At 44.2% G+C, this 24,622-nt stretch overlaps 1 protein-coding gene across 1 annotated transcript in view; it reads left to right on the forward strand.

The window, feature by feature from the left end:
- The window catches only part of DHX35 (DEAH-box helicase 35), a 68,378-nt gene that overhangs the window by 40,884 nt on the left and 2,872 nt on the right, over positions 1-24,622 (forward strand). The window contains exons 13-21 of the mRNA XM_018057865.1: positions 3,768-3,892; positions 7,560-7,614; positions 10,118-10,213; positions 12,001-12,095; positions 12,736-12,813; positions 13,515-13,644; positions 17,697-17,778; positions 20,438-20,509; positions 21,803-21,914. Coding sequence (XP_017913354.1) covers positions 3,768-3,892; positions 7,560-7,614; positions 10,118-10,213; positions 12,001-12,095; positions 12,736-12,813; positions 13,515-13,644; positions 17,697-17,778; positions 20,438-20,509; positions 21,803-21,914 — 845 coding nt within the window. The remainder of the gene's footprint in view (positions 1-3,767; positions 3,893-7,559; positions 7,615-10,117; positions 10,214-12,000; positions 12,096-12,735; positions 12,814-13,514; positions 13,645-17,696; positions 17,779-20,437; positions 20,510-21,802; positions 21,915-24,622) is intronic.

A 24,622-nucleotide genomic window follows, 5' to 3' on the forward strand; every position in this document is an offset into this window, starting at 1 on the left:
ACCTAGTCTGGGCCTTGGCCTGTCAGCAGCCATGTGACATGTAGCTTGGACCCTTGTTCCGTCTTTCTTAACATTCTTTTAGCATCATGTGGCATTTTTTTTTGTTCTGGGATCCTTGAATCCTGTGGGGCCCCACAGTGGGTTCCGTCTTTAGCTCTGGTTCAGAGCACCTTTGCAGAGCCAAACCAGCAGGGTCTCTCCTGAGACTCATTGGTAGCAGTTGGTCAGCTCCTGCTCCATGCTTGACTTTGAAGGAGCAACGTGAAATTACAATGAAGACTGTCTTAGCCCTTAAGGAGTTTTCTCTCCAACTAAACAGCAGTCTTGTCTACAGAAAATGAGGTCTCCAGAGCTGCTCTTTACTTCATTGTACCTCTCTTCTGTGGGTGACGGTGTCAAGGTTTCTCTCAATTATTTAGACTTAATTTTCAAATCATTTTTAATTCCCTCCTCTGTCCAATATCCCTCTGCAGTCACTTAACCAGATCTTATCTCTCCTTTCCTTTCGGATTACCATCATCCTTGTTCAGTCCTTGACATCATTTATTCTTTTTCGCAGATGTTTACAGAGCACTTGCTCTGTGCCAGGCATGGAAATCTAAAGCCAGTTGAGACATGGTCTGAGGCCACATGGACAGCCTGGTGGTGGAGGCAGGCTCGTGAACAGATTAGCATATTATGGTGTGATAGAGTTGCCATAACTGAATGAGCCTTGGAAGCAGACAGCAGGGAGTTATTCCTACTGGGGAGGGCTTCACAGTCCATAATTGAGCCTGATCTTGCCGGCAACTCAGTAGTTAATCCAGGTGAGGGGATAGCAGTGGGGTTTAGATTTCGTCACAGCAAGCAGAGGAAGTGGAATGTACTAGTACTTGGAGGGGAGGAACAGGGTAAGAAGGATTCATGGAAGGGAGGGAGAATGCAGAACCTGAAGCCAGAGAGGTAAGGTTCTTCCACTGAAGGTATTAAGAGGGAATAATGGAAATAGAAAGAGGAAAGCCAGTTTCAAAGGCGAACTGAAATATGGGGAAGAGGAAGTTTCAGGAAACTTAAATGTTTTTTTATTGAGGTGAAATTTACATAACATGAAATGAACCTTTTTAACTTGAACAGTTCAGTGGCATTTATTATCTTCACAGTGTACAGCCACCACCTTTATCTAGTTAGGAAACATCTTTATCACTCTAAAGTAAAAGTCCTTACCTGTTAAGCAGTATTTCCTTCTTCATTTCTCCCTGTTGCCAACCTCTGACAACTGGCAGTCTTTGTTGTCATTTTGGATGGTCAGGTGGCCCTCTGTATCCATAGATTCAACCAACTGCAGATTGAAAATATTTGGGAAAAAAAATTCCAGAAAGTTTCAGAAAGCAGTACTTAAGTTGCCTACACACCAGCAACAGTTCATATAGCATTTACATTTTGTTAAGTACTATAAGTATAGAGATGATTTAAAGTATTCAGAGGATGTGTGTAGGTTATATGCAAATACTGTGCCATTTTCTGTAAGGGACTTGAGCATCCTCAAATTATGGTATCTGCAGTAGGGGAGAGGGGTGTCCTGGAACCAGTCTCCTGTGGATACCAAGGGATGAGTGTATTTGTTTTGGATATTTCACAGAAATTAAATCATATAATGTGACATTTTGTGTCTGGTTTCTTTCATTCAACATAATGTTTTCCAGGTTCATTTACAGTGTATCAGTACTTTATTCCTTCTTATGGCCGGAGAATATTCCATCGTATGAGGGTACCACAATTTGTTTATCAGTTGATGGTTGTTTCTGCCTTTTGGCTGTTGTGAATAGCACTGCTATGAACAAGCATGTATGTGTGCCTCAGTCTATATTTTTAATTCCTTTGGATACACAGCTCGGAGTAGAATTGCAGGGTCACATGGTAATTCTTTATTTAACCTGAGGAACTAAAGTTACTTCTTAGGAGGAAATGGCCAGCATCATCTCATGCTCCAGTGAAATCAAACAGCAGACTCTAGACTAAAGATAGGCAAGTGGACTTGGGTAAAGGGTACGAGCAGCTTTAGTGGAGGTGAGGTTGGGGGGAGACCAGCCAACAGTAATGGGGTATAGCAGATCCAGCCTCTAGGTTTCCTCCTCCAACCTGCTTCCAGAGATCACAGCTCTGAGCAGGGCGCTACCTCCTCTGACCCTTAACAGTTTCCCAGATCCTTCCAGGACTTTCTGGCTTGTCTGCTCCTGCTCTCCGCCAACACTGACCCTGCACTGCACCCTTGCTGAATCTACCTTCTGTCTTCCCACACCCGCTTCTCATACCTGTTTTCTCTGCCCATTGGGTCCACCTTGTCCCTGGCTTCTGCTCCCGGATGTCAGTGCCCTAAATCCCTTCTCCCATCAGCCATCCTCCCTCCACCCTTCAACCTCCATTTCTCCTCGGGAGGACCCTCCACTGGGACCTAGCCTGATCCTCATCTTGGTCCCAGACCCCTCTGAATCACGGAAATGTCTCAAAAGCTGTTGGCCTACAGCTCCTGCAGCCCTTGGCCCAGTGCCTTGTGTACTAGAGTTCTCAGTAGACTCAAGTGTCCTTGAACTTAAGAGTCCTTGAACTCTTAAGAAACACCTACTTCCTGTGAGCATCTTCATCAGGATTGTCCTCTTATCTGATCTCAGTGTGCTTGGAAAATGTGGTTGTCCTACCAAAAGGCTACCTACCAAACGCTCTTGAAACTTGAAGTGAATATCCCATTTGGAACTTCCTGCCATTCCCTGTTACCTGGAACCTTCCAGGTGGGCCCTTGCATTTGACGATTTGTATCAATCAGCTCACAGAATATTTATTGTCTCTTGTGAAACTAAAGGTTTTCTTTAAGTCCTTCAGTGATGGTGCTGTTTCTTCATGACACCTTTTGTTCTGCTGTGACTTTTCTCTGGTTAATTAAAGATTTATGTTGGAAGCTAGGCCACCTTTGTGTGAAGGAGGGTGTGCACAGTTAAAATGTTGACTGATGTGGGAGGATTTTGTCTATAATCCTTCTCTAAATGATCCGTAGACTTTCTGAATATACATAAAAAGGGCTTAATCTCTTCCTCCCTGTTTTTTTCCCTCACCCTTTTTATCTAGCTTCTTTATAAAGGCTTCCCAGAGTCTCTTTCCCTCCCTCCCCCGTCTCCGGCCCCTCCCGTCTTGGCCTCCTGAACCTTGTGGTGCCTTTTCCTGTTCGAGGTCATCTTTTGTTCCTGATGGTGTGTGTAAGCATTCATTAATCCGTTTGGGGCAGCATTGGATTCTGGGAGTGACGTATGTATCTGGCTTGATTTTAAAAGTTGGACAGTTTTTGGTCTTTATGAGATTTGGTCATTTTTTAATATTTTAAAGATATTTTGGTTATATTCTGGTTTTATTTGGTAATTTGTCCTGAAATTGTTCTTTGCTTTTATGTATAGTCCTTGGCTCCTTGGCTCCATCCCTAGCAGAGGGAATGGAAACAGGACACCCCCAGTAACAGTTGTTGTTTTGTTTTAATGTTTTGCTAACAAGAACCACATTGTAAAAAGCGTTCTAAAGTGAAAGGACATACTTTTTAAAGACATACTGTTAAAATATATTTATCTAAAGTTGAAAAAAAGGGTCTTTCCTAAATAAGAAGCAACGTTCTATCACAGTATCATATGAGTCTGAGCCCAGACTCCTAGAGCCCCTTGTTAAAGTGAGAGAAGTGTTTCTTTGGCAGAATGATCACATTTGATTGTGACAGTTGATCCCAAACAGTTCTGATTTCCTATCCCCAGAGGAAGCCTTTGACCAGCTGCCTCAGTCCACTGTCCCTGAGATGCAGCGGAGCAACCTGGCCCCCGTCATCCTGCAGCTGAAGGCGCTAGGGATCGACAACGTCCTCAGGTTCCACTTCATGTCGGTAAGTCCTGCCTTCCATCTGCAGCTGTCGGGAGACTGGAATGCTCCCCAGGGAGTGCTGACATCGGTATAGAGTGTGCTACCTTTCTGGTGTTTTCAGTTAGCCGCGGGGATCCTGTGCAGGGTCCAGGGGAGAACAGCCAGACAAGGGTGACAACTTCTATTCTTGTCTGTTGGGGGAGAGAGAGTAAGTGGAACAATGACAGGTCTGTGCCCTGTGCTCTGAGAGACACAGAAAAGGCCTGCAGCCCAGTTAAGTCATGTCTGAGGCGAGACCTGAAACCCAAGTGGGATTTTAGCGAGTCAGGAGGGGTGGAGTGATCCAGGAGTGTGTCAGCATGATAAACAAGTGTCCCGATTGGGGAAGCCAGGAGGGCTATGGTGGAGCTACAGGGAAAGTCCCTACAGCTGATTACATTTCTGATTATTTCCAGGAGTGGGTTTATTAGGTCAAAGGCCATAATCATTTCGTAGGTCCTCGATACATGGCCGAATTCCTTTACAGGTAAAAGCTTGAGTAGTGCGTGCATGCCTGACTCACTGGCCACCCATCCTGCCATGTTATCTTCTTTTAGAGTTTTTCTAATTTGGTTGGTGGGAGGAAGAAGGAAAAATATTATCTCTTAAATTTTTTGATTTCTCATAAGGTTAAAAAAATTATCAGTTCAGTTGCTCAGTTGTGTCCGACTCTGTGACCCCATGAACTGCAGCACGCCAGGCCTCCCTGTCCATCACCAACTCCAGGAGCTTACTCAGACTCATGTGCATTGAGTTGGTGATGCCATCCAACCATCTCATCCTCTGTTGTCCCCTTCTCCTCCTGCCCTCAATCTTTCCCAGCATCGGGGTCTTTTCAGATGAGTCAACTCTTCGCATGAGGTGGCCAAAGTATTGGAGTTTCAGCTTTAGCATCAGTCCTTCCAGTGAACACCCAGGACTAATCTCCTTTAGGATGGACTGGTTGGATCTCCTTGCAGTCCAAGGGACTCTCGAGTCTTCTCCAACACCATAGTTCAAAAGCATCAATTCTTCTGTGCTCAGCTTTCTTTATAGTCCATCTCTCACATCCATACATGAGCACTGGAAAATTATCAGCCACTTTATATTTCTTCTGAATTAAACTATTCTAGTGTTTATTAGTGATTTTTAAGAGTCCTCTAACTATTAAAGACTTAACTAGTAAAACACTATTAACCTTTGTCTATAGTATTTCTTGTAAATAGTTCTTCTAGTTGCTTGTATTTTATTGTTTATTTAGTTATGTGCAGCCACTGTAAACATTTCCACAGCAAGATCTTTCTACCTTTGCCTCTATGATTTTCTTCCTTGTGCTTGTGAAGCACTTCCCCATATCTCAGTCAGTTAATAAATACTCATGTTTTCTTCTTGAATTTTTATGACATGAAAACTGTAATTTTTTGACTCTCTATTCTATCCCAACCTTGTTGATGTGTGTAACTAGGCTAGATTCCTGGATGATAAAGTCCCTGATGTTGCATGAACAGCTGCAGATAGTAACCAACATTAGAATATGTTTAACTTCTTTAGGAGAAAGAAATGCAAATTGAAATAGCTGTTCCATTCTACATTAATTGAATGATCAAACATAAAGAAAAATCATAAAATCCAGCTGACACAACTTGGGGGAAACGGTTTTGTATTCTGTTTCAGTCCTCATGGAGGACTTTCTGACATTATGAGCTGTAGCAATGCCTGGTATTTCTTCTTGGGAAATTTTCTCCTGAAAATAATTCAAAAGAAACAAATAACTTATATGTAGGATAATGATTATAGTATCATTGTATATTAAATTTAAAAATATAATAATAAAAATCATACACTTTTGGACAGCTGAGAAATGAAGGAAATACATATAAAAACATCTTCATATATTCCCTTCTGGTTATCTTCCCCAGAAATTGTGTGTGTGTGTTTTTTTTTTTAATTGAAATCACAGGATGCATATAATTTTATATATTTAGCAGTGATAATTACAGTAGCAAAGAACTGAAAACCACTCAGTTGCCCAGTAGCAAGAAAGGTGCTCATTTCATAGTGTACGACCTTGTCAGAATAGCATGCAGCTGTCCCAGGGTCATCGCTGTGAAGCGGCCGTGAGTACAAGAAGCAGTGGGAACAGAACATTAGGCAGTGAGAAAAGCAAACTGAAAGTGTACACACACAGGCTGCATTAAAGCTGTTTTTATGTGATCCAATCAGATGAGGCCATAGAGAAATACTAGTAAGTGTGTGTTGAGGTGAAAATCTTCTGGATGTGACTAGGGGAGGAGGGGGCAAAGGTGTGGGCTTTTGGACTGATGATGAATCCCAAGAGCAGAATTCGTCAGGCCTGGTGATTGACTGCAAACAGGGCCAAGGATTAAAAAGAGTCCAAGAGGGCCTGTCTGTTTTGTTCTGTAATTATTCAGAACCTCATTCAGTGCTTGGTCTATCCCTGTTACTCATGTAATCTCGGCGTAAAGAAACTGGTCAAGCCCCCTTTCAGGGGCTTGCTGTGTGTTTCCTCTTCGTAAAGTAGGATGTCGTGGGCACTGAGGAAGGACTAGTGAATCAATTATGTGATTTAGTCCACAGCGATTTGTTGAAGCCCTGGTGTGTTGTGAGTCAGGTCTAGTTCCTGCCCTGGTCAGTGTGTGCCTGCAGTCAGCACAGCTTCCAGAAGTATACCTTTGTTCCTTGGCAGCCCAGTGGGTGTGCAGTGAAGTTGCTCAGTCGTGAGCGACTCTTTGCGATTCCATGGACTCTAGCTTACCAGGCTCCTCTGTCCATGGAATTTTCCAGGCAAGAGTACAGGAGTAGGTTGCCATTTCCTTCTCCAAGTGGGTGTGGCAGAGTGGAAAAAACGAGACCTGAGTTCTGTCTCTGGCTTTGCCACCCACCAGTGGCCTCTAGGATCTTGTTCAAATGTCTTTTACGTTTTGTTACTCACTTTCTTCACCTGCCAAAGTATATATTTAAAATACATTTGTTGTGAACGCATTTAGAAAAAAAAGTTAACGCCATTTGCAGAAGGACGGTAATTTTATTATGTGGCTTATGGATGAAATAGCTTAGGAGACAGCAGTGATGGCTTGCACGCAGTAGCAGATGTTCAGTAAAGGTTCATGGAAAGAAAGAGGACAGTGAGGATCCAGAGCCTCAGACTGAAAGTCACAGTATCAGCTTTGTTAAACTTTAGATTGTCTAGCATTCTCTCTTTATTTCCAGAAGTTCAAATTCAACCGATGTCAGTTAGTCCGTATAGAGAGGGCCTGGGGCGGAGCTCTGGGTGATACAAAGGTGAATCATCCATCAATACTGCAGTATCATGAAGCTTCTTAGAAGGTTGAAACACGAGGTAAAAATTAGAAATGTTTGATGAGAGTTTAAGGAAAGCAAGAAGGTAGTTGAAGGTAAGGACCCATCTCTTCTGATGGGAGTGATGCATGAGGGAAAGCTTCAAAGGAAATGTTTAATCAAGCTGAGATTGAAGACCAAGGAGTAGAAGGGTGCCTAGAGGGAGAGGAAGGACATCTCCAGGGTGGAAGTGTGGAGGCTGGGAAGTCTGGGGCATGTTAAGTGAAGAGTGGGTTTGAGCAGGAAACAGTCGCCTTGTTATGGCTGGTACCTGATGAAATTAACTTGGGGGCGGTTTATGTTTCCTACAGCCACCTCCAGCGCAGTCGATGGTCCAAGCACTGGAGTTACTCTATGCTCTGGGAGGTACGTCTGTCTCTTACTCTGTGTTTCTTACGTATTTATTAATATGCGATGTTAGGCTGTATTCACTCTAGGGCTCTTGGTATCTTCAAGGATGGACTTGGGTCTTCCCATATATATGATCCTTTCGGTGACATGCAAGCTTACTGAAATAAGGTGGGACCATGATTGATCTCTCGGTCAGGAAGATCCCCTGGAGGAGGGCGTGGCAACTCACTCCAGTATTCTTGCCTGGAAAATCCCGTGGACAGAGGAGACTGGCAGGCTGCAGTCCATGGGGTTGCGAAGAGACACAACTGAGCACCTAACACTTTACTTTCATGTTATGCTTGGATCATGAAATCCAGTCATGACAATGAATTTATGAAGCATGTCGATACATCAAAAGCTTTTAATAACCGTTGCTACAGCTATACTTCCTAAGAGACACCTGGAAAGTTCTTTTACCAGTATTTCAGCTGTCATCCCGCTGGGCCTTATTCTCTGTCCCTGACCCCTTTCTGAAACTGGCTCAGTGTTCTCTCCCTAAACCCCCTTCCTTCCGCCCCTGGAGTTCCCATGGAGCATTGGGTAGAATACCAGCCTATGATATTGTTGGGACAAGGAGACACCATGTTATAGAGGAACTCCTATTCTCTTGTTGTTTGAAAATGTGGTATTTATCTTAAAATAGAGAAGATTGTGGCCTAAAGTCACCTCTTTTGGAAGTGTCTTTTCTGTGAAGATTGCCTCCAATGAAAATAATATCCAGTTTGGTATTAAATTTCAGTGGACGTTTTGTTCCTTAAATTTTTTTTTTAGTTCTCAAGATCTTTATTGAGGTATAATTCATACACAGTGTAATTCACCCATTTAAAATGTGCAATTCAAGTTAGCCCCAAATGATGATGTTGTTCAGTCACTAAGTCAGGAGTCAGGTCAGATTCTTTGCGGCCCCATGGACTATGGCACACCAAACTCCTCTGTCCTTCACTGTCTCCTGGAGTTTGCTGAAATTCATGTCCATTGAGTCAGTGATGCTATCTAACCATCTTATCCTTTGTCAGCCCCTTCTGTTCCTGCCTTCAATCTTTCCCAGCATCAGGGTCTTTCCTAAGAGTTGACTCTTTGCATCATGTGGTCAAATTTTGGAGCTTCAGTTTCAGCATCAGTCCTTCTGATGAATATTCAGGTTTGATTTCCTTTAGGATTGACTGATTTGATCTTCTTATTGTCCAAGGGACTCAAGAGTCTTCACCAGCACCACAGTTTGAAAGCATCAGTTCTTTGGTGCTCAGCCTTCTTTATGGTCCAACTCTCACATCCATACAGGACTACTGGAAAAACCACAGCCTTGACTATACAGACCTTTGCCATCAAAGTGATGTCTACTTTGTAATACGCTGTCTAGGTTTGTCATAGCTTTTCTTTCAGGGGGCAAGCGCCTTTTAATTTCATGGTTGCAGTCACGGTCCACAGTGATTTTGGAACCCAGGAAAGTAAATCTGTTACTGTTTCTGTTTTTCCCACATCTGTTTGCCATAAGTGATGGGGAAAAAATGGAATTTTCCATAGTTTTTTGTGATCCACACAGTCACAGGCTTTTGCGTGGTCAGTGAAGCAGAAATGAATGTTATTTCTGGAATTCCCTTGCTTTCTCTGTGCCCCAGTGAATGTTAGCAATTTGATCTCTGCTTCCTCTGCCTTTTCTAAACCCAGCTTGTACATCTGAAAGTTCGTGATTCACATACTGCTGGAACCTAGCTTGGAGGATTTTGAGCATTACCTTACTAGCATGGGAAGTGAGTGCAGTAGTCCAGAGGTGATGCAGAGAGAATAGCAGGAGAGGTGGTAGAGAAGCCAGACAATGTGGGTCATGGAAGCTGGGGAAGAGTATTTCCAAGGATCTGTAGTTAGCAGGCTCAAAGGCTGCTGGGGGCCCTAAGGAAAGTGCCGTCTGTGTTTGGCACTATCTGGTTGTGGGTTGGGCCCTTGGAGAGGGCAGTTTCTGGGGAGAAGTAGAACCAGAAGAGGATGGGAGCTGGAGGCGGCTCTGGGGCCATTTCCTTATACTTAGGTCTTTGCATAGAGGCTATTGTTGTTTAGTCCCTAAGATATGTCCCAACTGTTTGTGATCCCACTGACTGTAGCCCACCAGGCTCCTCTGTCCATGGGATTTCCCAGGCAAGAATACTGGAGTGGGTTGCCATTTCGTCCTCCCTCCAAGGGATCTTCCCGACCCAGGGATCGAACCTGCATCTCCTGCATTGACGGTGGATTCTTTACCACTGAGCCACCAGGGAAGCCCATAGAGGCCATTAGAATTAATTTTTCAAAATTGAGTATTCAAGAGCTCTGAGGAAATCTTTTCTTTTTCTACTGTAACAGCAATCAGATTGAAGCTGGCAGTGTATGATTCATCTCCTGGATACACCTTTGCTAGCATGTATTATCTTTTATTCTCCCAACAACTGTACATCTTCCAACACTGGTACATGCCTTCTGCCTTTTGTTGTTCTTATGGCAGGTCTGGACAAAGACTGTCGCCTAACTGAACCGCTTGGCATGAGAATAGCAGAGTTTCCTTTGAATCCCATGTTTGCAAAAATGCTGCTTGAATCAGGTAGGTGGAGACCAGCAGTTCTCATTGATTTTATATTGTCGGGAAAGTTGTTTCTCAAATTCTGTGTACCTTGGGGGAGAGGGCACAATGTAGCATGTGTCAGCATTTTTTTTAAGCAGTGAAGAAGTTTTAATCTAAAGATGTCTGCTTTGGGGCATGTTGTTAACCTTGTTGTTAACAAGGTCCATCATCATTAATTCAGGAAACACTTTTGTTTGTTTCCTGTGGGTCTGACACCTGAGTTTTTGTACAAATTTGTGGTGAAAAATACACAACATAAAACTTAACCATTTTACTCATTTTAAATACAATTAATAATGTTAAAATGGACAGTTCTGCAGCATTAAGTACTTTCACATTGTTGTCCAACCACTACCACCATCCATCTCCAGAATGTCTTCATTTTTGTCAAACCGGAACTCTAACCATTAAAACACTTAACTACCATTCTCCCCTCCCCCAACCCCTGACAACCACTGTTCTACTTCCTGTCTCTATGAATTTGACTATTCTAGAAACCTCATATAAGTGGAGTCATAACAATATTTGTCTTTTTGTGACTGATTTTTTTCAGTTGGTTCAATGTCTTCAGGGTTCCTATTGTATCATGTGTCAGGATTTTTTTTAAGGCTGAGTAATATTCCATTGTACAGATAGACCATTCACCTGTTGGTGGATTCTAGGGAGCTGCCTCCCTTTGGCTATTGTGAATAATGCTGCTCTGAACACAGGTGTACAAGTGTGTGTTTGCGTCCCTGCTTTCACTTCTTTGAGGTCTAATACCTTAGGGTGGAATCGTTTGCTCAGCGATTCTGCATTTAGTTTTTTGAGGAATCACCATAGTGTCTTCCACTTTGTATTTGCAGCTACACCACTTTGTATTTGCACTACCAATGGGCAAGAGTCCCAACTTCTCTGATGCTTTCAGATTTTTATGAGGATATGAGTTAAGGGATCAAAGTGTAGAGCCTCAAGATCCTCTCATATTTAGAAGTCAAAATCCTCTGGAGACTAGAGAGACTGCACTTGCCACCCCCAACAGCCCAGAGAAGGGAAATACTAGTTCTGTCTTGCTTTGGTCTAACTTTATATTCACTGGCAGTCAACAAAGCTGTGTTTCAGATTAAGCATGGTGAAAGTTAGCTATAGTTGTGTCTTGGAGCTACCAGGCTTGCACTGAGAAGCAGGAAAGATCATTTGTGAGGCTGGAAGCTGTGGGGGAGTGTGCAGAGCAGTTCACTCCATCTGATGCCCTGGAGGGCTGGTTGCTACAGACTCTGCCCAGGTGTCAGCAGCTGCGGCCCACCACATGCTTCCCTAGTCTAGGTATGCCTCAGCCTTGCCTAGTGAAGTGAGCCCTGTTGAGAGGGAGGCCACCTCATAATAAGATCCCAGAGCAGAGGGACACAGCCCACATGTTCCCCGCCCCCTCTCCCTCTCAGGCTTTCTGCCAGGATTCTAGGTGTCCACCTAGAGAGGAGGGAAAAGGTGTGGAGCTGAGTTGAGTCTCATGGCAGAGTCTACCCTAGTTGAGTCTCACGGCAGAGTCCCTTGGTGTGACCACTGCAGAATGGAGTCCTTCCAGGCCTCCTTTCATCTGGACCGTGTATACAGAGCATCCCATTTGGCAGGGTGAAGTGTTTATATGTTGTAAGATTTTAAAATGAAGCTATGTAGAAATAGATGATCTTGGTTTATAGTGTGCTGCAAGGCAGACTTCAGAGAACTTCTTTTTCTTCTCGTGACACATGATATATTTGAAATCAAACATGTGTTTTGTTTTATAGGGAATTTTGGCTGTTCTCAGGAAATTCTAAGCATTGCCGCCATGATGCAGATCCAGAATGTCTTTGTGGTCCCCTCAAACCAGAAGTCTCAGGCTGTAAGTCTGACTTTTTCCCCAAGCTGTTCATACGAGTCTTGCTCACTTTGGGCTTTCCTTTGTTAAAATTGCCCAGGGACTGCTGGTGACAGAGCAGCTTCAGTTTGGAGTGTTTATTTTACTGTGCGCCTGACATTGTGCCAAAATTTTTCCTGCATCATGTCATTTTATCTTCAGTGTGAACTTGGGAGGGAGGTATTACTGTCACCAATTTTGGAGATCGAGGCACAGAAAAGCTCAGTAACTTAACGGTTGCTCGGCCAGAATTGGTGGAGTTGCCTTTCACAGTCCAAATCTTAACCATGGTCCTACTGACTATTCAAAAGTAAGGAAGGTTGTTTTCAAGGCTCCTCTGGGGGCAACCTTGGTGGGCTCATTAGGGATGCCAGGAGTTCCTGCCTGGGCACAGCAGGCCTGGCACAGCCAGGCTGCTGACAGGGCCCTCCCAGCCCAGGCATTCGTGATGAGTAGATGGGTGAATGCTGGAAAGACTGTGAAGGAAAAGTTACAATATTGATGTACACTTGAAATTAAGACAGTGTTGTAAATGAATTATTCTGAGCTATTCATCATGTAATGTTACCTCCAGGACAAGAGGCTCACAGGAGTCAGCTTCTAAACATTGCCTTATTCTTTCCAGATTCGAGTGCACCGAAAATTTGCCGTGGAGGAGGGTGACCATCTTACCATGCTCAATGTGTATGAAGCATTTATCAAAGTAAGCACAGCTGCCACTACAAAGGCCCCTCCACGCTCCCGTCCGTGGGAGGCAGTCTGTTGTTGTTGTTCAGTTGCTCATTCGTGTCCAGCTTTTTGAGACCCTGTGAACTGCAGCACGCAGGCTTCCCTGTCCTTCACCATCTCCTGCAGTGCAGTTTGCTCAAATTCATGTCCATTGAGTTGGTGATGCTGTGTAACCATCTCATCCTCTGCCACCCCTTTCTTCTTTTGCCCTTGGTCTTTCACAGTATCCGGGTCTTTTCCAGTGAATTGGCTCTTTGTGTCAGGTGGCCAAAGTATTGGGCTTATGCATCAGTACCAGACCTTCTTGTACTTGCCTGTTGTCAAGTAAAGTGATAACCTTGAGCTGCCAGAGAGGGAAGGTTGATTTACAAAGAGCCGCAGGGAAGGGGTTCTGTCTGGTAGTTTGCCACTCTCATGGAGATGCTTAAGACTCTGCTTATTGTTAAGTCCTCACTTGCCCTTTAGCACAAGAGAGTGAGATCGGACAGCAGTCAGATGGTGAGCAGGGTGATCAGCGCCTGTTTAGGGAGATGGGCCCCAAAGGGCCCGCAATGACTTGAAGATCTTGTCCCATTACGTAAGCTAAAGGGGGCAAAGAGTTGAGTGACGTCCACCACACAGCCTCAGTCGAGAATTGTCCTGTCTCACCCTCCCTCTGTGTGCGTTGTCCTGCAGCACAACAAGAACTCCCAGTGGTGTCAGGAGCATTTCCTAAACTACAAGGGTCTTGTCAGAGCTGCGACAGTGAGGGAGCAGTTGAAAAAGCTTCTCGTCAAGTTTCAAGTGCCCAAGAAATCTAGTGAAGGTAAGAATAAACTGCCACTGCTCATGACGCTCCTCTCTGTGCCCTGTGGAGTTGCATTCTTGGCGTTCTCAGGCCGGGCAGTGTGAGGCGACACAATATACTCTGGACCCACACTGGGCTCACATTTTGAATTGCCTGTGTTGGTGAAAAGCTGCATGTGAAGTGAGCATATTTCCTCTACCGCAAGGAGATTGGTTTTTATTTGCAAGGGCTATTCTTATTTAAAAAAAAATTTTAACAAGCCCTGACAACACTTCCGAACCATTAACATTCTTCACCTCATTGTACATCATGTGGTTAATTTTCCCATGTAGGCTTTGCAAGAAAAATGACTTACGTGGATAACATTTACGGCCATTTCGTATAAACTGCCTTTTATTTTCAGCTACAGGTGTTACTAAAGCACGTACTGTGTGTTTAGCCTAGACAGTCGCTGGGTGAGACGGAAGTGCTGTGTAAGACACAGTTTCTGGCCTCTGGCAGTGACAGTGACTCATGTTAGTTGAGGACACACTTGGTTATACCACGGGGGTTTTACTTAATACTCTCTCACTTACTCTGCTACTCCAAGGTGTAGGTGATGTTATCCTTATTTTACAGAGAAGTTGTAAGGTCCCAGCGAGAAGTTAATTTAAGTTTGGGACAACAGCTGGTAACTAGCAAAGATGAGCCTGTGTGGCACGAACGCATGCTTTCAGTGGGGTGGTGTGTCTGCTTAGCCAGTCAGCAGTTGTCTTTTGAACACTTCCTGTGTGCCAGGCCCTTGGCAACACTCTTGGCACCACTAGCTCTTGCTAGCCTAGCTGCAGCACCCGTTACAGGCCCAGCAGGGCTGTGTCTTCATACACGAGTTCATTTAGTGCTCACAGAGCTCCAGTGAAACACGCGCTGCTGTGATCCCCACTCTTCAGATGAGAAAAGTGGGCTGAGAGGCAGGGAGTGACGTGCCACACGAAGGTCGCACAGTGAGTGTACAGTGGCCTCAGAGCTCAGGCAGTTTCATTCCAGAGCCTTATGTTGCTTTTGTACTAAGGGCAACTAATTACATGATGACAAAGATGCGGTTCTTACTGTTGAAACAGTGCAGTGACAAGAGAGATTCCTACAGAGACACAAAGTACTGCAAATGAGATTGTCAGTTGTCTTAGAAACTACAGGAATAGATGTTTGAGTGCTCATGGTGTACAGTGATGGGGATTGAAGTAGGAATGCAGGGAAGATGGAATCCTGGGGTCGGGGGGCACAGAGAGGGCTCACAGCAGGCGTTGAGTGGTGGTGGAAGTCCAGTTGAGCAGACTGGTTGGATTAGAAACCAGTGGCAAAGGGCTCACTAGGCAAGGAGGACTATGGAGACAAGTGCTGGCAGAAAGGAGCTTATCAGATGCTCAGAGGGTGCTGACGGATGACCACACTTCTAAGAGAGGGAAGCACTAAGCCCGGGTGACTGGGTAAAGTATCATCAGTGCAGGCAGGAAGCTCACAGAGGCAGCTAATGGGGGAGAAGCTGATCGAGCGCCTGTCTCCCAGGAGATGGAGCGCAGCCACACATCTGCATCTTTGTTTCTTAACCTGTTTTTCACTGTCAACTTGAAACAGCAGAAATGTGTCTTGGAGGCTCCAAAGGAAGAGCTCCAATTCTTTAGGCCTCAGTGAAGAAAGAATTTAGGAAAACACAAAGTGACAGATAAGAAGCAACTGATTAGAACAGGATGCTTGTGAGGCTTACAGGCGGGCGGGCAAGAAGGTGCCACACGGAGAACTTAGTGGGCTGCAGCTGTATAATTGAAGGGAAATCGGGAGAGGGGAAAAAGACCACCTTCTTCCTCATTCTTGAGTGGACATCAAGCTTCCATTTTCAGCTCCTCCTCCACATCAGGCCAGGGAGCTTTCGTGTCCCTACATGGTCAAACTGGGACTGTCATGGTGCAGTGAAAATGAGCAAAAACGTGGTAACATAGACTAAGATGTGGTCAGACGCCACTTTTCCTCATGTTTCTGTTTTTAGCGTGGGCAGAGCGGCGTGCCCTAGAAATCATCAGCTTCCTGAGCCCACTGAGGGGGTGGGGTCTCACGCCGCCATTGTTTCGGCGCTTTCAAGCATGTTTCCCGCTTCCTTGCATGGTTTTGTTTTGAAGCGAGCCTGCTGGAGTTTGTGGTTAATCAAACCTGCTTTCTTGAATGATCATTAACTTAAATCTCCTATATTTTTTCACCACTTACAATTCCCTAGTGGGATTAACTGTTTATCACCTGCTTTGTCCCTTCACTCTGTCCCTATCAAACCCCTCGCCCAGGAGAAGAGTTACATTGAATTTGAATTCTTTTTACCAAGAGAAATTCAGTACTAAGGGATAAGATTTTGTAAGGTAGGGTTGAGCTCTGGAGGGCCATAATCCTTGTAATATTTAAGATTTCCCACTATCATACCCCTTAAGGAGGGCAGTTTTTACCCCTTGGAAATGATCTCCTGTTGGTAACAACGCACATTCTACATGCATGCTTCTTTTGGGCAAGTGGAGAGAAGGAGCTGACTGAGTCTAGGATCAGATTGTGTTTGGAAATGTAGATTTGAGATTTTTTTTCAGTTCTGTGCTGAAGAACAATAGAGAAAATTATGGAAATGCAATAAACTACATGCGAATTAAAAAGTTCTCTTCAAAAGGGAGGAAATATATGTATACTTGTGGGTGACTGACATTGACAGCAGAAACCAACACAGCATTGTAAAGTAATTATCCTCCAATTAAAAAAAACTAGATATTAAAGAAAACAGTGAAAAAATATTTTTAGCAGATATAAGGGATAGAAAATTAAAAGCTTTATTATAGAATGAATTTATTTAACATATTAAGAAAAAAAATAACCTAATTTCTAAGTTGATAAATGGGCAAAAGAATGGAATGGAAAATTCACAAAAGAAGAAATACAGTAATAATAATCAAAGAAGTGTACAGTTAAAGAAGGGGTACTTTTGTGCCAGAACATTGCTGGTAAGAATGCAGTAAAACTGACATTGTCATGCACTATTGATAGCTTTGTAAATTATACCACTTTTTGGTAACTTATTTACCAACATACTATGTTTTATTGGATCTAAGACATGATTAAGACCTACCATTATTTTATGTGTCATTAAGAAAGAAAAAATGTTGCCAATTACAATTATAAAATGCTATCCTGATTTTTTGGGGGCTTCCCTGGTGGCTCAGAGGTTAAAGCGTCTGCCTGGAATGCAGGAGACCTGGGTTCGATCCCTGGGTCGGGAAGATCCCCTGGAGAAGGAAATAGCAACCCACTCCAGTATTCTTGCCTGGAGAATCCCATGGAAAGAGGAGCCTGGTGGGCTGCAGTCCACAGGGTCGCAAAGAGTCGGACATGACTGAGCAGCTTCACTCACTATCCTGATTTCAGTGAGTTAAAGTGTAAAAAAGAGTAAATCTTAGAATTGATGAAATATCGTGTGTCATAAGCCATATGGATGGCATTGTCGTTTTTGCAGAATAATTTGGATATATCATGTAGAAATCATCTAAAATGAGCAGGCTTTATCCTTGGAAGATGTTTACTACAGCAACACAGACGCCAGTTAAACTGAGATGTTTGAAAATTTTGAAGAATTACAAACTAACTGTAGTCACAGAAATAATGTTGTAGTGTTAACGTCCCAGGTTGTGTCTTAGGGAAGGAACATCATTCCTGCAAAATGCTCTCCTGAAGAGGAGCTCCAGGGTCACTGGCCAGCCTGTGGAGGGCTCTGTAGGTTCTGGTGCCCAGCCTTGGTCTGGTCCTCTGTGGCTGGGGGTGTGGGGATTGCGGGTGGCAGGGGGGTCCCAGGTTAAGGGAACGGTCTGACATGTTTCCATCAGCAGCCGTTGTGGAGGGTGGGGACCTCTATAGACGGTGCCAGGGCAGGCATCTGGCACTGGGAATCGTGGGGCTGAACCCTTTCAGGAGTTGGTTTCAAGGCGGCTAAAGGCAGCCTAGGGTGGGCCTTACAGCACGGAGCCTAGGGCAGGTGAGGTCTCATCTCATCCATCCCTCTGTTTGTGTAGGTGATCCAGATCCAGTTCTGAGGTGCATCGTTTCCGGATTCTTTGCAAATGCTGCCAGGTTTCATTCTACTGGAGCTTATAGGTAACATGATACTTTGTGAAGTCATTTGTGAAGTCACTTAAGTCATTAAAATCTTAAAAATAAACCAAACCCAACAGCAAGCCGACATACAGAGAAAGCAGAGAAATTAAATCATTTTTCTTTATTTGCACCTTGCCTCTTTCTAAAGATGCATTGAGGTTAACTGTACAGATTTAAGCAAAATGTCTTAACTTTGTGGAAGTGATTCTCGAATGTTCAGCTCATCCACGTATTGTAGGAGGAGGATAGTTACAATTCTGATAGTGAAAGTCGCTCAGTCATGGCCGACTCTTTGCGACCCCATGAACTATACAGTCCATGGAATTCTCCAGGCCAGAATACTGGAGTGGGTAGCCTTTCCCTTCTCCAGGGGACCTTGGCAACCCAGGGATGGAACCTAGGTCTCCCGCATTATGTGCGGATTTTTTACCAGCTGAGCCACCAGGGAAGCCCAAGAATACTGGAGTGCGTAGCCTATCGCTTCTCCAGCAGATCTTCCCGACCCAGGAATCAAACCAGGGTCTCCTGCATTGCAGGTGGATTCTTTACCAACTGAGCTATCAAGGAAGCCTGTTACAAGTCTGCAGGCTGGTAACATATCTGTTGTAATCAGAGAGTAATAGGACCTGAGGGAACCATTACAGGCGCTCTCTCCTAAAGAAGTTAGTTTTGCTGTTGGGTGCTTCGTGATGTTTTTAGAGGTCTGCACAACTGAAGCTCCCCAGGTACATTGTAGCCACACTGGAATGTTGGTGAGTGTTCTTCATGTGCTAGCCGGCCCCTCCCTCTGCTGAAAACTACAGCCTGTCTCTTCCAGTTTCATTTTCCAGGTTTAGAAGATACACTGATGACCTCCGATAACCTCTAATATATTCAAATTTGGTGAAAGCTAACACCTAGGTTAGCCCTCTTTTCTCCAAACTCCACTTCCAGTTTGTTGAATTGTTACTTTAGTCTGTCTTTCTATTTCTGAGCTGGTTTTAGTCTTGTAACTTCACTTTAGCCAGTTTTTTAGAGCAGTGATCAGAAGGTGCTCTTCTTTAATAAGTGAAAGTGAAAGTTGCTCAGTCGTGTCCAGCTATTTGCGACCTCATAGACTACACAGTCCATGGAATTCTCCAGGCCAGAGTACTAGAGTGGGGGCCTTTCCCTTCTCCAGAGGATCTTCCCAATCCAGGGATTAAACCTAGGTCTCCCGCATTGCAGGCAGATTCTTTACCAGCTGAGCCACAAGGGAAGTCCCTTCTTTAATAAGGGAGTACTCAAAAGGCTCTCTCCCTAACTAGTCTTTGGGTTTCCTCCCTAGACTATTGTTAGCTTTTTCCCCTCAGAACATATTATAGTCCTGGGATCCTGAAGTCACCGGGGTGTCCCATTCTAGACACTGGGCTCTGTTTTTTTGTGTTTTTTTTAGGTTTTTATTTTCTATTGGGGTATAACCAATTAACAAGGTTTTGTTAATTTCAGATGAACACCTTAGGGGACTCAGGCATACATAAGCAGGTTCCCATTCTCCCCCAAACTCCTCCCACTGGGCTTTGTTAATGAGCCCAGAATTGCATTGAGCTTATTTGTTTTTTTTGGCAGCCAGGTCTCCTTCATCTAGTATTTGGTTGCTGACTGGGCCTCAGGATAGCACTTTACATTTGTTTCTAGTATGTTATGTTTGTCACCCCAGGCCAGGTGTTCCGGCCTATCAGTGTCACGGTTCTGTTACCCATCGTACGTACTCCCTTCCCAGCTCCCAGCACCGAGCCATTCTGTCCGAGGTAGCCCTGGACAGGCTGTGATCTTCTCCAGTGAGAACCGTCATTTCGTTGTCATTCTGATTACCCCGCTCTCTTCAAGAGTATTAATTAGCAGTTCCCACTAGCATTCACAAAAGTCTTTCACCAGTATCTTCAATAGAAATACAGGCCACACAACAGGCTTCATGGTGGTCAGTCCCTTTGGGACAAAGTTCAATGTTGGTCTCCTGGTAAGACAGCTGGCACCCCGGGCAGTGGCTTTATTCCAGCGCTGGAGGTGTGCTGGGTCATGGCCTTGAAGCACTTTCCTGACACATTTCTGGCCCCTGCAGAAATGCTCTGTAATTATGGTTTGAGCAGCAGTATTCTGATCTGTTAATCTTCTCTCATGAGCTGATCTCACCAATAGTTGTGTGTGCCGTAAATATTTTTTTGAATTAAATTGAATCAAATCTGAGTTGGCATTTGAAATATTGTCTCAAGAGAAGTGGATAGTCCAATATTGAGCTTTCTTTCCCCCCGATTTATCTCTTCCATACTCTTTACTGTTTAACCTTGTTAATAGAAAAGTTTATAGAAGTAATTGTATATATGATTTCTGTCCTCAAGGAAATTTTTGAAAGAGAACCTCTAGAAGATAAACATAAACATAAGCAGAAAAATATATTTCTCAGGGTTTGTTTTTTTTTTTTTTTGGATGTCCATGTGTTGCTTTCCGTCTCCCTTTTTTAGCATGATTTATCCTTGATTTCTGGAGTGACAGTGGGGGTCGAGAGAAGATGGAGTGGAGAGGATAGTTTTGTTTATGTGAAGTACAGCCTGCCTTTTTGATGAGTTTAAATGCATCTGTGGGAAGGTCTTGCTGAAAGTGTTTAAAATGTACTTGAGACAAAATTGCTCTGCTTCCCAAGGACCATCCGTGATGATCATGAATTGCACATCCACCCAGCATCGGTCCTCTATGCAGAGAAGCCGCCCCGCTGGTAAGCCCCCTCCTGCCCCTCTGCTGTGTCAGCGCATTGAAGGCAAGGCCTCTTTCTGGTTCATCTCTGGGTCCCCAAAGCCTAGAGTCCAGGTGCCCAGTACACGTTTGTTGACTCTGTTCTACAAAGAATTTCTACTCTGTCAAGGATCCCTTTAAGCCAGTGGTCTTATTCCTCTGCCTGCTGATCCCCTCAGCAGACATTCGTGTTCACCCACAGACTGGGCGCTCTGTCCTCACTCTTGGTACAGCTGTGCAGAGAGAGGAATCCAGGTCCCATTCCACAGCCCGACAGAGAACAGATGGACTCCAATACCTGGGGAGAAAGGCTTCCCTAGAGGAATGTATTTGATAGGTGGCTGAGGGTCACACTTCCATGGGCCAGGGTATAAGGGCTGGCTTCAGGGAGGAGATACTAATGCTTGCTGTGGAATCTGATACAGCTGCAGGGTGTGGCATGCGTGATCTTAGTTCCCCGACCAGGAAATGAACCCATGCCCCTGCAATGAAAGTGCAGAGCCTTGAACCACAGGACTGTCAGGGAAGTCCCTGGAAACTGATATCTATATTAATATATGCAGTCTTAAACTCTGGAGATTTAAATTACCTTCTTGGCTTGACTTTTTGGTGTCTGTTACCTCAGCCTCAGGCAAGCTGCCCCCTCTTGTGTGTGTGTGTGTGTGTGTGTATTGACAGCTTTATGGAGATATTATGTAATTCACATACATACAATTTATCCACTTAACGTGTACAATCCTGTGACTTTAAATATATTCACGGGGTTATATATCCATCACCACAATCAATCTTCTCATTAGCTCCTAAAGAAAACTGTTAGCAGTCATTACAACTGCGTGCATGTAACCCATATTCCTAGTAAGATATAGAATACTTTCATCTCTCTAGACAGTTCCCTTGTGTCCTTTTACAGTTAATTCCCAGCTCCTTTCAGAATCAGTGAGCCTTTGCTTCTATTTCTCCATTTTCTAATGAAGTCATTAGACTCTGTTCAGAGTTCTGTAAACAAAAGCCTAAGGAACCAGAAGGTTCAACTGAGATGCCCTGGAAATCACGTGGGACTTAGAGTCTCCTCTGTGAAATGCACACACTGGTACCCACCACTCAGGTCATGAGGCTTAAGTGAGCAACATGAATACATTGGTCTAGTGTAGTGCCTGGCGCACAGAACAGGTGGATGCATTTTAAAAGGAAAGGGGGACCATCTCTAATTGTTGTGGTTCCGATTCTAATTATAATATATAGGAAATTAGCTCGTGATTTCTTCTTGTTTCAGGGTTATCTACAATGAAGTTATCCAAACCTCCAAGTATTACATGAGAGATGTGACCGCCATTGAGTCTGCTTGGCTGTTGGAGCTGGCTCCACACTTTTATCAACAAGGAACGGTAGGAATGAACCGCCAAACCACCTGTTACCTGCCTCTTCATGTTTTTAAATATACATTTATTTTTCAGTGTAATGTCCTAAACTCGCCTGCCCCCCAACCCCAACCCCCAGTGGTACATAGGTGAAAGGCCATTACCATAGTCTCAGATTGTTCTGGGTAAAAGCACCATACTGTTTGCTCACATGATATTTAAAATGCTCACGTGCATTTAAAAATAAATCCCTCCAGCTTACATGATAAAAAAAGGAGGATATATCTTTAACTCTTCCTTTCTCCCTCTACCCTTTTAAACTATTTCCAAAGAAATTCTGTCACACTTTGGACCATGTTCACAAGAAGCAGTACCAATACTCTGATGAGGATTGCCTTGCCAAACGTGTGTGCAAGCTTAAACCTATTTCATTTTAAACACTTGGTGGGGGCATTGCTGTGTATGTAGTATCTGCTTTTCTTTTAAGGAGGGCGTGTGCATTAATTCAGCGTCTTTGTTGTCTCTCATCTACTTTGTTTTTAGACTGTTTTTACCTCATTATGGGTCACATTTCCTGCTTCTCTTGTCTAGTAATTTTTTGTTGTGTGCTGGACATTATGGGTGGTTTGTAGTGAAGAGTTGAATTTGATGTCTTTTCTGTAAAGAATATTGAGTTTTTTCTAGTAGACAGTTCATACTGGCAGTCAGTTTAATTCTACTAAGACCTGACTTGAGTCTTTCGGGCAGGTGTCTAGTAGCCCTGCTCCCAAGACATGGATTTTCTGATGTCTCAACTGGATGCCTAGGACGTTCAGTGAGGCCTTTGCCCTCTGGCTGCTCAGAACTCCAGTGTCTCCTGCACTGTGCAGACCTCCAGAATCCCCTCCATCCCAGGTCACAACTCCCCAGTACCTGTTCTTTGCCAGCCTTGTGGAACCTTGGCCTGCACCTGTGCAGCTTAGTACTCAGCCAGAGGTTTAAGGGTGGTAGCTCTATGTTGATTTCCAGAGCTCCTCTTTTCTGATGCCCTGTTCTGTAAATTCCAGCAGGCTCAGCAGCTCTGAACTCTGATCTGTGTTTCCTCTCCCCAGCTGTACTGTTCTGTATTTAGGATTCACTTCCCTCTGACAGGGGCTCCCCTGGTGGCTCACATGGTGAAAGAATCTGCCTGAAATGCGGGACACCCAGGTTCGATCTCTGGATCGGGAAGTTCCTCTGGAGAAGGGAATGGCAACCCACTTCAGTAGTTTTGCCTGGAGAATTCCATGGGCAGAGGCACCTGGCGGGCTACAGTCCATGGGGTCTCAAAGAGTTGGACACGACAAAATGTGGAGAGCCGTGCAGAGACCTGGAATGACTATAACGTTCACTCATCTCGAGTGTTTCCTTTTTCTCAAGGGTTGCAGCCCCGTGTTCTCTGTTACCCAGTACCTGAAAATTATTGCTTCAGATATTTTGTCCAGTTTGACCATTGTTTACCACAAAAGGGAAGCCAAAACCTGTTACTTCATCAAAGCTGCAGCCAGACTGCAGTGTTTTCAGGCCAAAATGTGGCTTGGTTGGTGCCTTTTAAAATTGGGAGAGTCCACATTAAATATGGATTTCAAGATTCTCTTGAAAGACTTGTTGAATTTGCTGAGTTTCTGAGCCTAAGTTTGCAGCAGGGGCTGAGGAATGGCGCCTATTGTGGGCGACTCTCTCCAGGTCCTGCCTCCCTTGTTTATCTCACTTGCTCAACTCCTGGAAACATTGAGTTGTGATCCTATAAAGGGAAGGATCTTTTCATCCCTCCCCCTCCAGCAATGTCAAGGGAAGTTGTCATTTTAAATCTTTCAATATTAAATCTTAAACAACCAAACAAAAAACATTTCAAACCTGTATAGTTCAACTTCCTGTATCCCTACCCAGATATTTTAGCTAAAAATGATATCAACTGCAGGGACTGATAAGAATGCAGTGTGTTTTCTTTGCTGCATTGGGCTGATAAGAATAAACCTGAAATGAAAGATAATCTTCTTCCACCAAACCTCTCAGGTGGAACGCAGCAGACTTCAGAAGTCCAAAAGAACAATTAGAAATGCAAACTCGAGCTTAAGGAGAATGGTGCAGTTTTAAGCCCACTTTTTAGCATGACGAGAGGCAGGCAGTTAGAGAAGAGAGGCTCTGAAGTTGTCTCAGGTTCATTTAGACTCTGGGAGAACAGAATTAACCTAGAAGCAGAGTCATTTTCCCTTCTCACCTCAAAATGACAGTTTTTCTAGGTCAAACCCATAAAGTTAAAGTGCAGACTGCCCCAGAATTTTGAAGAAAACGACAATGCCAAATTTGTCTTTTTTTTTTTTTTCCCCAAATGCCTGTTTTTCAGTTCATCTGCTCCACTCTGATGACTGCTTGTGATCAGAGTAATTTTAGAGAGGCTGGGCTCAGAAATCACCTAGTTCAACAACCTCATTGTACAGGCAAGGGCCCTAACCCTCTCCTACCGCAGGAAACTTGGTCCCTCCTTAACTAAGCAGTCCAAAGGCACTTCTGCTATTAACTTGTCCTAAATGGATTGATTTCTCCAAGAGCCCAGCCACTCTCCAGTGGCTGCCCGTGCATGGCGGAGGGTCCTTGGCTGAGTGCAGCGTAGCGCCCCACGGCCATGCTCAGCCCACAGGTCATCCCCGGCTCTGCTCCTGGCATTGTTGGTGACTTTCCATTACCAGTGTTTTTTAGAATGTTGCTCTTGCCCT

The sequence above is a fragment of the Capra hircus genome, chromosome 13, assembly GCF_001704415.2.
Source record: "Capra hircus breed San Clemente chromosome 13, ASM170441v1, whole genome shotgun sequence".
NCBI classification, from domain to species: Eukaryota; Metazoa; Chordata; class Mammalia; order Artiodactyla; family Bovidae; genus Capra; species Capra hircus.